This window comes from Acomys russatus, chromosome 13 (assembly GCF_903995435.1).
Source record: "Acomys russatus chromosome 13, mAcoRus1.1, whole genome shotgun sequence".
Classification (NCBI taxonomy): Eukaryota; Metazoa; Chordata; class Mammalia; order Rodentia; family Muridae; genus Acomys; species Acomys russatus.
In genome coordinates, this window is record NC_067149.1 from 63073870 (window position 1) to 63091664 (window position 17795).

Below are 17795 nucleotides of genomic sequence, written 5' to 3' on the forward strand. Positions count from 1 at the left end.
CTTTTTTTTCCTAGTGGGTTACATAAGACTCAGCTTGCTTCGTTTGGCTGCAGTCTGTATTCCAGTACTCATATTAGCTGTTATTGGCAGCGTATTAGCAGTGGTTTCAAAATTTGCTGCTTAGATGGAAAGTGACTCCCCTTTGTATTAGTAGTTTGGATGCTGAGTGTCCCTCAGAGGCCCACATGTTAAAGACTTTGTCCCTAGAATGACACTATTAAAAGGCAGTGGACTTTGGAGAGGTAGGGCCTCTCACGAGGTCCTTAGGCCACCGAGAACATGCTTCCACAAAGGGACTGACGCAACAGGGCCCCAGCAGCATGGGAGTAGAGCTTGCTCAACAGTGCTCTCACCATGATGTACTGCCTCAAAGTCTCCAAGCATTGGAAACAGTCTGCTAATTAACTGAATCACCAAAATTATGGGCAAGAATAAAGGTTTTTTTTTCTCTTATTAACAATCTCAGATAGTTTGTTATAGCCACAGAAATCAGATGAACACACCATGAAATATTTTTTTCTAAATACAACAAGCAAATGTTTCTACAAGAAACAGTTACAGTACTAAGAATAACCAGAATATAGCTATTGACCAAAATATTACAACATTTTTGAAACTATGATGAAAGCCTCAAGAAATCTTATGTTCAAATTAAATCATCTTCCTGACCTTCCCAAAACTTCTTCAAGAAAGAAACAAGCAAAACTGCCTTCTTTTACCCTATAGAACATGCAGTGTTTATAATCTGCTATCACTATGTTTTCTTTACACCATATGGAAAGCTGATGTGTCTGAGAAAAGAAAAGCCTTACCCTTTTCTTCCTAGATACTACAATATACTCTCATTTATTTATTCTCCTCCATATGAGTTATTTGTGGTTTGTGCAGACTTATAACCATGCTATTTTTCTGCTGTTAGTGGATTAGGCATGGACTTTGGCCTGTTTGACCGATGGGACTGTGGAGAAGAATAGCTGTGGAGCATTGGCTAACCTGAAAAGTAAATACCAAGAAAAACTGCACTCTGAACTTATGTATGCATGATTCAGGAACATGGTGGCCAGTTGGGCCTAATAGAGTACTCAAGTGAAAGGAACAGGGCAAAAACTAAGGATATGACATTCTAGGGATTGGGCCTATGGCCTCGTGCAGGCTGGACAAGCACTACCCCTCCGACACCCATCCCTGGCCATGCCCCATGCTTGATTCAAAGAAATGATTATGTACTCACTTGTGTAAATCTGCTGCTCTTGGTTGGCTTTTATACTCTAATGATCTGTACACTGTGGGCCTCACTGGATAGCAGGATTTATAACAATGTTTTCTATTTGCTAGCAGTCTTAAGAGTGAGGTCGTTCTTTGATTTATTCTGGTATGTATCATTTTACAAAGTAGAAATTGTGGGCCTGGGAGATGGCTCAGTGAGTCAAGACACTTACTACCAACCCTGAGAACCCGAATTCAATCCCTGGACCTCAGGAGGAGAGAATGAGTTCCCACAAGTTCCTTCTGACTTCTTTATCCATGGACACATACACAATAAAGGTTTAAAAAAAAAAAAAAACTTGAAATTTAACACGCAGTCATTAGTAGAAAGGCTTTCTTCATCTCATCCCATAATTTTATTAGAGCTCATATTTGAAGTGTATGTTTTTTTATGTTGTTGGTCATGTGGGTGTGGGGTATTTTGATAAAAATGTTTATATCACTCTGTTGTGTCTAGGGAAATGCTGGATGGGAAAGGCATGATGCTTCCTACTCAGGGAAGCTCACTGTCAAGGGCTGTGGTGGTGCAAGGCCAGCTGCCCTCCCTCAGCACTGGAACCTTCTAGGGGGTGCTTAGATGTGGACCAGTCTCCTGCACATAACAAAATATTGAGCATCCTATGGGCTCCTCCCAGGAGATAACAGCCTCTGGTTATAACATTCGGAAGATGTCTTCTGGGAGACACACACATATACACCACCAAGAGCTTCTGCTCTTGATCTACAAAGAGACATTTTAAAGGAAAGCATGGGACAGTAGGAAGTACCTGCCATCACCTTTAGGAAAGTGTGGCTTTCCTCCCTTGCGTCTGTGAATTTCAACCCAAAAGGTAACTCATTAATTCCCTAACTGTAGGTTTGTTTTGTTTCAAGACCTGAATTTTATCCCAGTTTGTAAGACTTCTCTTAGAAACACAAATTTACATTTAAACAACATACAAAAAATGTGTCTTTTTTTACTTTTCTGTTTTTATTCATGAAGAACAACAGATTCTTGACAAGTTATGTTTGGTGTTTTTTTTGAGTGGTGCCTAGGAATCAAGCCCAGAGCCTCAAGCATGCTAAGCACATGCTCCAGCACCGACCTTCAGCAGTAGCCCAGAATTTAAACATACCGAGGGTGGGGAAACGGCTGGAGCCAAGAGCACTTATTCTGCATGCATCTGCATACATGACAACCCGAGTTCCCAAAGCACACATGCAGATGCTGGGTATGGGTGAGCATGCCAATAACCCCAACTTTAGGAGGAAAAAAAAGACTGATTCAAAGAGGTTGCTGCCCCGCCTAGACAGTAAGCTTCTGATTCAGAGAGACTGTCTCAAAATAATAAAGTAGAGAGCAACAGAGTAAGAATGCACTAGAAGTCCTACATGTGCACAGGGGGACTTGCATAACTCACAGAGAGAGAGGGAGAGAGGCAGAGACAGAGAAGCAGGCAGTGGCAAGCCCAGAGTTGGTGGAGAAAGTGGTTTAGGAACAAAATGTTCCTTCGTGACAGAGGAATAAAGATGAAGTCTCATGGAGTTGACAGTACTGTTGCACATTAGCAAAAGCCGAGGATGCTGTGATACGCTTCTTGCCTTTGAAAGGGAACTTCAGTTTGTTTGAGGAGGTGGGCATCTTTGGAAGGGCTTCAGCAAACATGTTACTGGCAAGTGTTAAAACAGTTTTCTGGAACTGAATATGAAGTTGTATCATTTGGGTGGGTGGGTTTCATAAATAGCCAATGAACTAAAAGTAACTGGTGGATATTGGAGATGTATCCAGATGCTTTTGTCAATTTTGGTGGCTGTGTCTGCTAGATAGTTTTCTGCATTTGTAGGGGTTTTCCACAGATTTAAAAAAAAAAAAAATGTGTAAGCAAACACTAGATTTGTGCCATGCTCAGTTCATTCTCTAGTCTGTGAACCTCTGTACAAGACGCTGCCAAACACGGGTTGTAGCAAAACCACGGGTAGTCTTGGTCTGGTTTTGAGCTTGTGGAAGTAATAGCCCAACACAAACCTGATGAGCTGTGGGAAAGAATGACAAATACAGTGTGAGCATGGGGTTGGCAGGTAAGTGGGAGGCTCATTTTGGTAGCCCCCAGGAGGGTCTGGGAATCATTGACTTCTCTGCCTATCTTTGGTTGGGATCATATAACCTCCTTTGTACTAAAAAGACAGTGCCTGGGAGCTACTAGCAGGAGGCCTGCTACCTCTCACAAGACCAAGTAGGTATCTGTTAAAGAATTCTGTATATTAACACAGATGGGGGGAGGTAAGAGAGGTGAGGCTAGTGAGTGTGACCAAATGTACTACATACTTCTGTGAAGCTGCTAATGGATAAATTAATTTAAATATGCCACTTGATGGAAGTGTTATGGGAATTTCGTGTGCTGATGTCCCTGCGCTGTTTAACTTTGTCCCATACATGACTTAGCTTTTGCTCTCTGAAATGTGCCAGAGTTGTGCCCAGGTTAAAGGAGGCTGGTAAATGCTCGTTCTTTCTGTTTGTATCTCATTTGTGACTACAAGATACAGTGGTAACTAGCCTGGTCAATGGGACTTTGCTTATGAAATAGTGAGGAAACGGGGCTGAAGTCTCAGACCAAATGAGAGGTGGGCTTCTTAATACTGTTGTGTGCTGCACTTCCATGTGTTTGTTCAATGACTCTAATGTCAGAATTTTAAGGTGGGTGCTTTGGTACTAGACTATTAGAAAAATGTTTGTGATTGTAGACATACGTAACTTGTTTCTTCTTTTATTTGTTTATTTATTTTCAGCCACAATGAAAGGAAAGTGACTTGCAAGCATCCGGTCACAGGACAGCCATCCCAGGACAACTGCATCTTTGTTGTGAATGATCAGTAAGTAGAGTCCTGTGGAGTGCCTGCTCTGAGCAGGTCACACGGGGCTGTGGGACTCAGCTTTACACTTTATCTTCTCATGTGTGCTCACATGTAACACTGCAGAGAAACATGATCTAATTCTTTTCCTGAGGAATGTAATTTTAGAAGCTATTTCATGGGAACTTAAATTCTGACTCTCAGCTCTAGAGCTCAGGATGTCAGCGAAAGAAACTTGCAAACTTTGGTCAGCTGAGTGAGCTGTTTTCTCACCCTTCAGGTTGGGGCTGTGAGCATTAACCATTTTCCATACATTTTTGTTTGTTGCCACATCTCCCCCTCCATTTCCTACCATTACATGTCATAGAGCTGTTCATAGCTGTTAGTTATTTCTAACACTAGAATAAATAACGTTGTGTACGTGCGTGTGCGTGTGCGTGTGCGTGTGTGTGTGTGTGTGTGTGTGTATGCAAATGCAGGGGTATAGGATTGAGCTCAGTCCTTTGTGACTAGTGTCACACAGCTCAAACCCTTGTAATTGATTTTTTTTCCACTTGGGTTACCAAAAAGAATATCCGCAATAGTGCCTATTTAAATATGGTACTGACTTACATTGGGCTAGCAGTAGAAGTGTTGGTTTTACTTAAAGTGGTGATAAACTTAAGTATTACTTTATGATACCGACTGTCAAACTATTTAAAAGAAGGGTACCTTCATCCCTTAGGGAGCACTGCTGTGAAGCAATTCACATGGACAGCAGGCTGTAGCATTGGTATTTTTTCAGGACTGTTGCAGCCATGACATCTGAAGAAAAAAAGGAGCGACCCATCAGTATGATAAATGAAGCTTCCAATTACAACATGGCTTCAGACTACACAGGGCATCCCATGAGCCCCGTGGGCAGGGTAAGCTATTCTGCTCATGTTTAGTTGGTTATAAGTACTAGTTTGTATCTTTTGCTATTACTCGTTATAGACTAAAAATTGGAATTAGAAAATAATAATTACATTTTTATTATTGCATGGTACTACAACTAATTATTGGCAGTAATTGACATAAAGAATAGCTTCAAATATAAATTAATGAAATTTTAATGACCTACGTTTCTTTTAGATGTTGAGCTGAGATATTCAGTAATTTTGCAAACGTTATGGATGTTTATATGAGGGAATGCACATTCCGTTGACTAAGCCAGACTTTTAGAGGGAAAATCAGTATAGTAGCCTAGAAATCCCATTTCGTTGTGTACAATTCTTATACTTGAAATAAGCAAGCAAAACTGGAATTGTAATTTTTCCTGCAAGTAACAGAGAAATCTGTAAAAGGTAAAAATTGCAAAATGAAGACATTAAAGTTCCAGCCCTTAACGCTACATGTTATGTCCTGCTTTCTCCTGTCTAGACATCACGGGCCTCCAAAAAGGTTCATAATTTTGGAAAAAGGTCTAATTCAATTAAAAGGAATCCTAATGCGCCTGTGGTCAGGCGCGGCTGGCTGTATAAGCAGGTATGCCTTTCTGTCCATTCTCAGACACCTGGATGAAGCAGGGTTAAAGTCCTCCTGGCTGGAAAGTTGATGACTAAGGGTTTTAGTAACTAGGGTTCATTTACAGACAGATGGCTACCAGTGACTGAGATGACATACGCAGCATCCAAACTGTTACCTGCTTTTCTTCTCCCTTACCCTAGGCATCATACCAGTTACCTGACCTCATTGGCACATCTCATAGATGCTGCATGTCTCAGTAGAGTCCCCAAAACCTGTGGTTACCCCATGTTTAAAAGCACTTTCAACCAAGTTCAGTAGCCCATGCCTATAATCTCTGCATTCCGGAGGCATGGACAAGAGTTCAAAGCCACCCTGGGTTCAATTCCAAAGACAAGGAAAAGTTGTTTAATTACATCAATGACTTAGTGACCTTGCAGATCAGTTTCATAGCCAGTTATTGCTTTTGGTAGACCTAATAACATTCCTTCATTAAAATTCATAGTTAGCCGGGTGTGGTGATGCATGCCTCCCAACACTCAGGAGGCAGAGGCAGGTGGATCTCTGAGTTTGTTTGTTTGTTTGTTTTTAATTATTTATTTTTATTTTATGTGCATTGGTGTTTTGCCTGCATGTGTGTCTGTGTGAGGCTGTCAGATCTTGGAGTTACAGACAGTTGTGAGCTGCCATGTGGGGCGTGGGAACTGAACCCAGGTCCTCTGGAAGAACAGCCAATGCTCTTCTTAACCACTGAGCCATCTCTCTAGCCCTGGATCTCTGAGTTTGAGGCCTGGGGGGTCTACATATCTATTCTAGGACAGCCAAGGCTTTCTTTTCTGTTCCAAAGAACAAGTATAATTAAGACTGAAAATTATATAGACCATTCACACACACGTCCCTTTGGTTTTTGGTTTCTCCTTTGGAGTTACTGTTCATTTTAAAAGACAAATATTTTACACTTAGGACTTTTTTCTACCTGTATTTCTTTTTGTTTGCTTGGTTTGGGTTTTTTGTTTGTTTGTTTGGTTGGTTGGTTTTTGTTTTAGGTTTTTCAAGACAAGGTTTCTCTGTGTAGCCCTGGCTGTCCTAGACTCATTTTGTAGACCAGCCTTGAACTTACAGAGATCCACCTGCCTCTGCCTCCTGAGTGCTAGGATTAAAGGCGTGCGCCACCACGCCCAGCTTTCTACCCATATTTCATCGCTATCATTTTAAGGTCACGGTTAGATTAACTAGAAATATGCTAAAAAGTATTAATGCAGACATCTAAGCAAGTCTGGCATTTTGAGGGCATCCTATTTTTTCCAGAATTCTTGCTTATTAAATATGGGAAAGTAATTTTTAGTTTTACGTGTGATCTTGTTTGAAGCCAGGTAGGTCTGTGAAGTAGGTCACTTAGCATTAGTCAGAGGGGAAACAGTCTTCTGCAGGATGTGTAAAACCTAATTGTAGATGGAAGGAGTGTTTATTCACTAAATTTGTGTACTAAGGTTTTGCACACGCATTCATTTAATATCTTACCTGTCAAATAATTTCAGTGCATTTGCTTCTCATTGGTGATTAGCATATTTCCTAAATCTGGCTGACAGAGTGAGTCTGTGCACCTTGCGTGCATCCGTTGTCCTCGCCATCACAAGCTCACATGGTCAGGAGGGTGGATTTCAGATCGCTTCAGCCTGCTCTTTCTTATATGGCAGCGTCACTCTGGAGAGAACGATCTACTTGGGACCACCATAATTAACATAATACCAGTCAATGGAATTTTTATTTGAACTTTCTTTGTCAGCATATGAGAATTTTACTTATTTATTAGGAACCATATGACATTTTCATATGCGTAAGCGTTATGATCAAATCACAGGCAGCATGTCTGCAGCCTCAAATGTCCCGTCATCTCTCTATGGTAGAGACATTTGGTCTTTCTGGCCTTTTGAAATGTGCTGTAGTCACCTGGCTGTGCAAGTAGCAAATCAGAACTTGGTAATAGGTCTTTTAATTAGGCTATGGTACATGCATATCAAAAATGTATATCAAAAGTATCTTAAATCTGTTATTTAATGCAGGACAGTACCGGCATGAAGCTGTGGAAGAAACGCTGGTTTGTGCTTTCTGACCTTTGCCTTTTTTATTATAGAGGTGAGTCCATCAAGTGCTCGAGCACCATACTTCATAACTGCAGTGTATGCTAAGCATTGGATGAGTCCTAAGAGAAAAGACCTTAGTGCTCCTGCTGTTTACAATGAGCAGATAACGTCAAGAAAGCCTTTCTTGACTGACCCAAGGCTCAGAGTCTCTAGAGTACAGCAAAAGACAAGAGAGAGCTCCAGGCAGACTAGAGACAGGGTCTTCACTGTGTGGCCCTGGCTAGCCTGAAACTCGATGTGGAGCAGGCTGACCTTCGACTCACAGAGATTCACCTGCTTCTACCTCTCAAGTGCTGTTATGAAAGGTCTGCATCACCATAGCTGGCTGAAGACTGGTCTGGGTTTGGTCTATTTCCTGTTTTCTGATTTGTGTGAAGAGAATCATCACTCTCTTGCTCTCCCTTTGAATACAGTACCTAACAGATGAGTCCTTGGTTGGGTACCTTTTTTTAGAGATGACATAATACACTATACCTGAGCTGGCCTAGAGCCAGTGAACCTGCATCAGCCTCATAGTGTCTAGGACTATAGGCATGATCATCACAGCCAGCTAAGATTTTCATATTTTAATTTTGTCAGATCTAGCTGTGGGTTTATAGATTGCCCATAGATATGATTTTATACAAGTGAACATTATAATGGATTGGAGAATGAAAAACAGGAATTATATGTGCATATGTATATATGTGTATGTGTGTGTATTATACACATATTTCCTAAATCTGGCTGACAGTGAGTCTGTGCACCTTGCGTGCATCCGTTGTCCTTGTCCTCACAAGCTCACATGGTCAGGAGGGTGGATTTCAGATCGCTTCAGCCTGCTCTTCCTTATATGGCAGCGTCACTCTGGAGAGAACGGTCTACTTGGGACCACCATGTGTTACACACACACACTCTATCTATCTATCTATCTATCTATCTATCTATCTCATTTTGGGTTTTTTGTGTCTGGCCTAGTCCAGACTAGTTTTGAATTTCTACTTCCTTCCTCTGTATTTTTGTTGTATTTTTTAAGATGCACATACTTTTGTGCATGACGTTTTGCATACACGTATGAATGTACACCACATGTGGGCCTGGTGCCCAAGGAAAGCAGAAGTTATAGACAGTTGTCAGCTGCCATATGTGGGTGCAGGGAACCAAGCATAGCAAGTGTTCTTAACCACTGAGCCCTCTCCCTGGCTTCTCCCTCTTGGCTCTATGTAGTTAGCTTTCCTTTTGTCTTCTGATTTTGGTTTGAACTCCTACCTTACCAGGAATCGGTGGAACTACACTGTTATTTTCAACCTCTATTTGCTCAATAGATTGACTTCCGTCCTCTGATTCTCCATCTCGAGACAACAGTTAGTCTTCTTCAGCCTAGTCTTTGTTTTTCCTTTTCTCTAACATTAGCACTAGGAGACTGATGGGTAATGAATGTTTTCCCTCACCTGTGCATGCATTATGTGCATGCCTGGTGCCCACACAGGTCAGAAGAGGTTGTCAGCTGCCCCTGGAGCCAGAGTTAGGATGGTTGAAGCCATCATAGCATCCATCATTTTAAAAGATACCTTTGCAGCATGCAACAGTCTTGGTTGGCAGTTACTGTCTTTCACAGCTTGAATGTGGTTTTGTGCTTTCCTTTTAGGACTGCTATTAGAAGGCTGATGTTATTCTCACAAGCTTAGATTTGTTGGTATAATCGTTTTCCTTTTGCTTTGTGTTTTTAACATCTTAGCTATTACTACGCCATAGAAAAGTTTTTCTCTGGTGATGTCCCTCTGGAACTCTAAATGCTATTCATTTCTTTCTCTGGATTTCAGGAGTTTTCTGATATAGTGTGTTTCTCATTTTTTTTTTTTTTTCTTAGTTCCTACCCTATAGAATCTTTTTTTTTTTTTAAGCAGAAGCATTTTTTATTTACTATTATATTAAAAAGTAATAGTGACTAAAACAGCTATGTACAACCAGGCCCAGCACTCAGGAAGGCAGAAGCAGGCAGATCGCTGTGAGTTTGAGGCCAGCCTAATCTACAGAATGAGTTCAAGACAGCCAAGGCTACACAGGGAAACCCTGACCTGAAATACCTCGCCCCCCCCCCAAAAAAAGCAGCATTAAAAACAGAACAGTGGAACAAAATTCATAGCCAAGAAATAAACCTGAACAAATATAGTCAACTAAGTTTTGGCAAGGACACTAAGAGGACAATATGGGGAAACTGATAATCTGTTCAATAAATGAGATTTATAGAACTCAATTTACAAGGTACAAAATGCCTGAACATGAGTCCTAGAACCATAACACATACAGAAGAGATCATTGGGGGCAGCTCTCAGACACTGGCCTTGGCAGTGACTGTAGAAGCATGGGGAGAGGAGGAAAGGGGGACAGGTGCCCTAGGGAGACAGAGAAAGTACAAGAGAGAAAGAGTAAGAGACAAAGCAAGAGAGTGATGGATGGCGATGGCCGGTTTGTCCTTTTATCCTGGGCCTCTGGTGCATACCCAGTGGCAGGCAGGTAATGATGTCAGAAGTTGCTAAGCAACCTAGGGGCAGGCCGCTTACATGCCAACAGTGACTTTTTGGAAATGTGACTACATTAAAGTAAAGCTTCTGCGAAACAGGAAATAGTCATCACAGTAAAAATAGTTACAAACAACAGATTTGATGACTAGTGTTAATTTATATCAAACCTTTATAACTTAAAAGCAAGGATGAGAAATGTAATGTTTACGAATTCTGTTGAGGCCCCCGTGGTTTCCAGGCTCTGCCTCTTGGTTGTGTTATGGTTCTTGGACATTGTGCTCATGCTCATGTATGTGGTTGTCAGCGTTAATTGACTAACGTAGACCTTGTCCTTCATTCCTGATAATTCTTTCTCCAGCTTGGCCAAGACTACTAGTGATGCTTTCCACTTTTTTTTCCTGCCTAACTTTCTTGCACATTGCTCACTCTTTCTCTGCATCACTGACTAGCCTCCCTGTAGCTAGAACGAGTTTATCTACTTGTTTGTACCATCTTCGAGGTAATAGATCAATTTTACTACCTTTGAAATCTTGCAGCATTTGCCTGCATCACTGTCTTTGTGTTGGGTAATGGCATTGTGATCCCTTGGAGGAGTCGTATTGTCTTGCTTTTCTAACTTGCTCGTGAGTCTGGGATGTGAGTTGCAGATCCTGCAGTTTGGTTATTGCTTTGATTTTACTGAGCTTATTGCACAGCCTGCTCTTGAGGGTAAGTCCCCAGGACCACTCAGAGGAGCTAACTCACTGCTTCCGGGTGAGGCATCTACTTCCCGGCTCTCAGCTGGAGCTGTGTTATCTTTCTTCTTTCCTGTGGATTGTCAGTGCTCTTCCTCTTTCCTTGCCTGTGGTAGTCTATTCTGTCTTCGGTGAATCGTACTAATGGGATCACATGCAGGCAGCGTCTACTCCTGCATCTTACCCAGAAGTCCCCTCTCTGTGGTTTTTAAATTTACCTTTGGATTATACAAAAGATGTGTGGCAAGGTTCTGTGGTCACCTACTAAAATGACAAATATGTATATTAGTCTTCTACTAGGATTATTTTCATCACTTCACTTCCCAGTAAATTGTGGTTGAGGAATACTGATAAATCAGAATTTACCAAACCTATACAATTTCATTTTGTCTAGAGCCATTGGCCCAGCATCACCTGTGGTGTCGTCTGTCTTTAGTTAGCACCAGGCTTAATGTATAATTTTCATCATTGAGTTTCCCTCTTTGGAGAAAAGTTAAGAGTTGTCTCCAGAATTATCCATGACCTAATTGTCTGTATTTTCCTCCTTTTCCAGTACATTTATTGACAATTTGTAGAGTATAATATGATAGCAAGAAAATGTTCACTATTCGTAATTTATTTCTAGAACAAAATTTTCATAATAATAATTTATAACAAAAGGAATACCAAATCAAATTCTTTGCAATGATTTTGTTCCTGTAAGGTGCATGTTTTTATTTATTATTGATATGTATATATGATGTGAGGATAGGCATGCACATGTTACAGTAGAGTGGGAGCAGAGGCAGGCAGAGCTCGGTGAATTTGAGGTCAGCCTGGTCTACAGAGTGAGTTCCAGGACAGCCAAGTCTACAAAAAGAAACCCTGTCTCATAGGGGTGGGTGAGGGAATCCTGTTTAAAAACAAAACAAAAAACAAAAGCAGAAGCGGTTCAGCAAAGTAGCTCAACAGGTAAAAATGCTAGCAACACAGTGTGTAACAAGTTTCTCAAACATCCTCAAGCCGCAGATTCCTTGTGGGAGGTGAATGTCCAGTGATTTTCCTCAGTGTAGTTTATATGCTTACTTTGTAGGTCTGTCACTCAAGCCTTCAGCTTCACTATGTATCTCAGCTACTAGCAAAGACAAACCTAAAACTCCATAGCTTTTAAGTTGTACAATTTGTATGGCTTAGTTGAAAATCTTTTTTCATGTGAACAAAGCTACTTAGCATATCCTTGGATTCCTGCTCCCACCTCCCTAAATGTCCTCATACAAATTGTGATGTGACCAACTGGAGCATGGCGTACATTAGAACTTGGGGCAAGTGGCAGAATTCCCAAAGAACAAAAAGTGTGATGAAATACCAACTTCTCTTTTAGATGAGAAGGAAGAGGGCGTGCTGGGCAGCATCCTGTTGCCTAGTTTTCAGATAGCCATGCTTACTGCTGAGGACCACATCAGCCGCAAATACGCTTTTAAGGTAAGGAAACGAGTGCACTGTGCTGGAAACATTAACAAGCAGATATTGATCCATAAACCATTGTAAAAAGAAAAAAACTGGTATGATGTTTACAGTTAAAGTGTATTGGTGGAGCTGGAGAGATATAACTCAGTGGATAAGAGCACTGGCTACACTTCGGGAGAACCCAGATTTAATTCCCAGTGCCCACATGATGGCTCACAACTGTCTGACTTCAGTGCCAAAGCCTCCATTGCAGGCAAAGCAGCCATGCACACAAAATAAAGTAAAATGTAAAAATAAAAATAAAGCATATTGGTTAATGATGTTACTGTCTTGTCAGAAAATGCTGTCCTTTTAGGAAGCCCATGCTAACATACTCTGGACTGTGTTCAAATGTTTCTCCATAAAGCATGGCAGACTGAGCATCATGGATGACTGTGCCTAGTTAGATGTCTTACTGATCAGGGTTCTTTCCGTTACTATTTAAATTTTGTCATTTGGGAAGAGTATTGCAGAAGACAAATCTGTTTCGGGTGGTTTTGGTTTTTTGAAACAGGGTTTCTCTGTGTAGCCTTGGCTGTCCTAGACTCTCATTTTGTAGACCAGGCTGACCTCGAACTCACAGAGAGATCTGCCTGTCTCTGTCTTCCGAGTGCTCAGATTAAAAGCCTGAAGCACTACACATGGCTGCAGAAGACAACCCTGAAGAGTTGTAAACAGGACATATTTACAGAGTTTTAGGACAGCCTCAAAGACATTCTCAAGTATATACTACCCACGTCACACCTTTAAATGCAAGCCACCTGAGGCCCTGCTGCGACCATCGGTCAGGCTTCGCTTGTGCTATTGCTGTTTGTGAGAGTACACTTTCATGCTAATTTGGTGGCAAGTTTTTGTTTTTGTTTTAAATGCTGTTTTCTTTGCTTTTAGGGTTATGGTTAAAGTAAATTTCAGAGGTGACCTGGCTTGGGTTTGGGGTTTCTTTTTTGTTTGTTTCCCCTGGTTATATTTTTAATAATCATTTTAAAGAATATTCAGCACTGTACTGTTATATCACTTCTGCTAATTAATATGTTGCATTATTATTAACCATGGAGCTAAAAGAGGAGGAAAACAAAGGCTTATGTCTGGTGAGAAGTGACACTAGAGCAAGGCCTGAGGGCAAGGAAGTAGCTTTAGGTCTGAGTGAACTAGCACAGCAAGCAGGTAGCCTGGAGGAGGGAGAAACAGTAAAGCTGGGGGCTAGACTGTACCACAGTGGCAGAGTGGCTCCTCTGCATAATGCCTTGGTTCAACTCAGCTCCCAGCATCACAAAAATAAATAAATAAATAAATTTTAAAAATTTGATTTCAAATAAGAACTTTGTAATGTACATGTAACATATGTGTCTAGAGCTGCACGATACAAACACTTAGCCATAGGTTTAAATTTTTCATCTGGCCAAGCGATGGTGGTGCACACCTGTAATCCCACTACTTGGGAGGCAGAGGTAGGCGGATCTCTGTGAGTTCGAGGCCAGCCTAATCTACAGAGCTAGTTCCAGGACAGCCAGGGCCACACACAGAAACCTTGTCTCGAAAAACACAAACAAAGAAAAAAAGAAAAACAAATTTTTCTTTTCATCTGTTAGTAAATTTAGCAAATGTTTATTGAATTTATTCTCTTTGAGGGACATTTTGTGCAGACTCCCAGATTCTTTTAAAAAGGAAAAAGAAGGAATGACTGCAGTATAGAAAGTAAAAGCATTCTGTGAGGGCTGATGTAACTCCAGTTCAGGGGATCCAGTGGCCTCTGAGGGCACTGCATACATGTATACACAGACTTATATGCAGGCAAAAATCCAACACATACAAACTTAAAAAGTAGTAGGAATAGTTATTTGAAGAAAAAAAAATTTTTTTATCTGCAATGTTAAAATAGCAACAGAAGTGGCCACAGAGGTCTGGTACAGTTTCTCTGTAACTATTAGTTTGATGTTGGTTTTCTTTTGCCTGTTAACAATAGTAATTAGTGTTTCAACTTTTCTTTTGTGGTGTTTCCCCTAAATTTTGAGCTACTGTGTGACTGCATTTGTTGGCTTTGAGTCTACTCTTATGGCAGCTTGGTAAGTAGCAAGAGTTTCTGGACGCAGTTGTGGGGGGTGGCTGTGACTCAGTGGCTGTGCTGGTGGTGTCTCCAGGCCGGACAGGATCTTCTCACCACCAGCCCAGTTCCTGCCCCTGATCACTGATGTGGCCAGTGGTCTTCACCCGTTTTCCCCAAATGTCACCATGGAGCTGTGCTAATTAGGACATCACGGTCCTCACTGTGCCTGTGGGCTAGGTGTGCTGTGTATGTGGAGCGCTAGTTCAGTCCTTAGCCGACCAGCTGCCTAGCTCCCTCACCTCGCTTGGGCTGCAGTGGCCAGTGCTCACTTGGCCGAGTCTTCAGTGTCTAACGGGAAATGACCACAGGATTTGTTTTTTACTGGGCACTGAGACTGTGTCCTCCTTCCTGGTGTCAGCCCCGCCTTCCCCAGCTTGCCTTCTGTGTCTTTCCATGGCTGTGCAGTGCTCCCCACAGCACCAGTCTCGCCAGTGCCTTCATTTTGTTTCCCTTCTGATTTCCTGATTTAAAAGAGCACCATAAAGGAAACCCCACCAGTCATTTCCACCATCTCAGTGTGTAGGTGCTTGCATTTTAGCTTGGAAACCTGAAAAGAAAAACTGGGAGGAGAAAAACCGAGTGATGCCACTGGAATCGCTTATTCCTAAGTGTCCATGCAGCATCCATGAGGGACATAAACAGCATCTGCCTTTAAAGACTAAAGGTGCTGCTGACAAGCAGGGAGAATGTTTTTGGTTACACTAAAGCATACCCTACTTTTGTGTTGGGTTGTTTCGTTCTTTGAGACTGCGTCTCCACTCTGGATCATCCTAGAACCCACCATGCACTTGAGGCTGACCTTAGAGCAATGCCCCAGCCTCCCAAGTGCCATGTCTGCCTAGAAGCATTACCCCTGAATGAGAATCATCGGTTGTTGCAAGTTAAGATGGTTAGAGCTGAGTGAGTAAGGCAGAGCCCACATGTGTGTTTTGAGCATCCTTCCTAGAACACATGTTTTTGTAGCTTTGAAATGTATGCATTGAAGAAACAGTAAGAGGCTAACTGTGCTGTGCCTTTCTTAAGTCAAGTCTACAGCTTACTTAAAGACAAGTCTGCTTTGAAATTTCATAGTAATGATCAGATAAGGAGCCACTTTTCCTTTTCTTTTTCAGAATCCTTTCATGATAAAGTGATGGTGTCATTTTCACTCAGGCAGCCCATCCAAACATGCGGACCTATTATTTCTGCACCGATACAGGAAAGGAAATGGAGCTGTGGATGAAGGCCATGTTAGATGCTGCCCTGGTGCAGACAGAACCTGTGAGAAGGTACAGCCCTGTGGGAAAGCAGCAGTGCCTCCCATCTTCATTGTCCTCCTGCCTTGCAAATGCCATTGTCGTAGTGCATGGTTTTCTCTCAGGCAGGCCTAGTGCGTGGTCTGCAGTGCCTTTGTCAGTTCAAAACCCGACCTGCATTTTTATTTCACCTTTCTTCTTGCCTCATTTCACCTGTCAGTGTACTGCGGTAACTCTAGAACCCTAACGTTCAAACTGAATGTTCTTTCTTCTTACAGAATTACCTTTAATTTCCGGTGAGTACATCCTTTTACTACCTTACAAGGCAGAGCTGTGTGCTCAGGGTAGATTTTTTTTTTTTTTTTAAGATCCCAAATTGTAGAATTTAATTTCATGAAGTTAATTTCATTTTGGTTTCATATTGTATTGGTATTTGGGAAGTAAATAAATAACTAAGGAATTCTGAGGAGTTGTATTTTGTTAATATTTTCTGGTTATTCTGATTATTTTATTATTATTAACTCCATAAAATAGTTTATAGAACATTTCAATTATTTCTAAATGTATCTACTTCTTGATGAGTTGTGCCTTTACTTTAAGACTGGTACTCAGATTTCTTTCTAAAAATGGATCCCAGAGTTGTTTATTTTCTTCCCTGCTCGAAAATAATGGGTCATGTTAATATTCTTCATTATACTGAAAATTAGTTTACTAGACATGGCAGCACACACCTTTTTTGCACGTGTGTACATGCTTGTGCTACAGTGTTTGTGGGAGGCACAAGGACAGCTTTCAGGAATCAGTTCTTTCCTGTCACTACATGGGTTCCAGTGATCACAGCCAGCACGTTTCCCATTGAGCTGTCTCTGGCCGTGGTACACACTTAACCCAACATTCTAGCAGAAGTCTGATGCTCGGAGCCAGCCTGAGCGATGTCACAAACCCCTGCTCAAACAGAAGCAGACCTAATCAGAGAGAATATGTTTCTCAAACTACAAGAATGGAGGTTGGATGGATGTGCTCTTGGGGGTGGGGTTCTCTGTGTAGTTCTGGCTGTTCTAGAATTCAATGTGTAGATCGGATTGACTTCGAATTTACAGCTCCATCTGCCTCTGCCTCCCAAGTGCTGGGGAATACACTTCTTAAAAACTCCTATAATTTGAAGGTTCATAATATAATTAAATTTGTTTCCAGTCAATGATCATTAAAATCACATCTTATGTAAGAAAACTGCTAACTTGAACATTTATAGGTTTTTCTCATCGGAGTGTGTGTGTGTGTGTGTGTGTGTGTGTGTGTGTGTGTGTGTGTGTGTGTGTTTCCCAGTTAGAGATCACCCCCATGGCATCATACATACTGTTTCAGTGTACATTTTAACAGTCTTTTGCCACGTTATCTGAAAGAGACTTTATACAATATTTGCAATTTCTTTTCCTCCCGAGATAAGGTTTCTCTGTGTAGCCTTGGCTGTACTGGAACTCACTTTGTAGACCAGGCTGACCTCGAACCAGAGATCCATATGCCTCTGCCGCCTGATTAAACTTGTGTGCCACCACCACTGGCTCTTATTTGTACCATTGATTTTTAAAACTCAAATCCTCATGCATGTCCCCAAGCATGAAAATAAAACAGGTTCTAGGGTTTTTGTTGGCGGTGGTGGTGGTGGCTGTGCTGACATCATACCTAGGGCCTTGCTTATACTAGGCCAGTGCCAAGCCATAGCCCTACTCCTTGGGATATCTGATCCCAGCACTTGGATGGTGGCGGCAAGGTGGTCAGGCATTTCAGGCCAGCGCCAGTGAAAGTGTTCAAAGTAGGTAAAAGTGTTTGTCTCAAAAGCCTGATGGCCTGGATTTAGTCTTCAGAACTCATGAGGACCCCACACACATGGTACGCATGCGTGCGCACGCGCACACACTGACAATAAATAATAGAGAGCTGAGTGTGATGGCACATATGCCTTTACATACATCCCAGAGCCTGGGAGACAGCAGCAGGTACATCTCCAA

General features: G+C 41.7%; 1 protein-coding gene across 1 annotated transcript in view; it reads left to right on the forward strand.

Moving 5' to 3' along the window:
* Plekha5 (pleckstrin homology domain containing A5) overlaps window positions 1-17795 on the forward strand; it is a 189605-nt gene that overhangs the window by 96739 nt on the left and 75071 nt on the right. The window contains exons 4-10 of the mRNA XM_051155526.1: window positions 4033-4116; window positions 4880-5000; window positions 5497-5601; window positions 7644-7716; window positions 12323-12423; window positions 15704-15819; window positions 16065-16082. Coding sequence (XP_051011483.1) covers window positions 4033-4116; window positions 4880-5000; window positions 5497-5601; window positions 7644-7716; window positions 12323-12423; window positions 15704-15819; window positions 16065-16082 — 618 coding nt within the window. The remainder of the gene's footprint in view (window positions 1-4032; window positions 4117-4879; window positions 5001-5496; window positions 5602-7643; window positions 7717-12322; window positions 12424-15703; window positions 15820-16064; window positions 16083-17795) is intronic.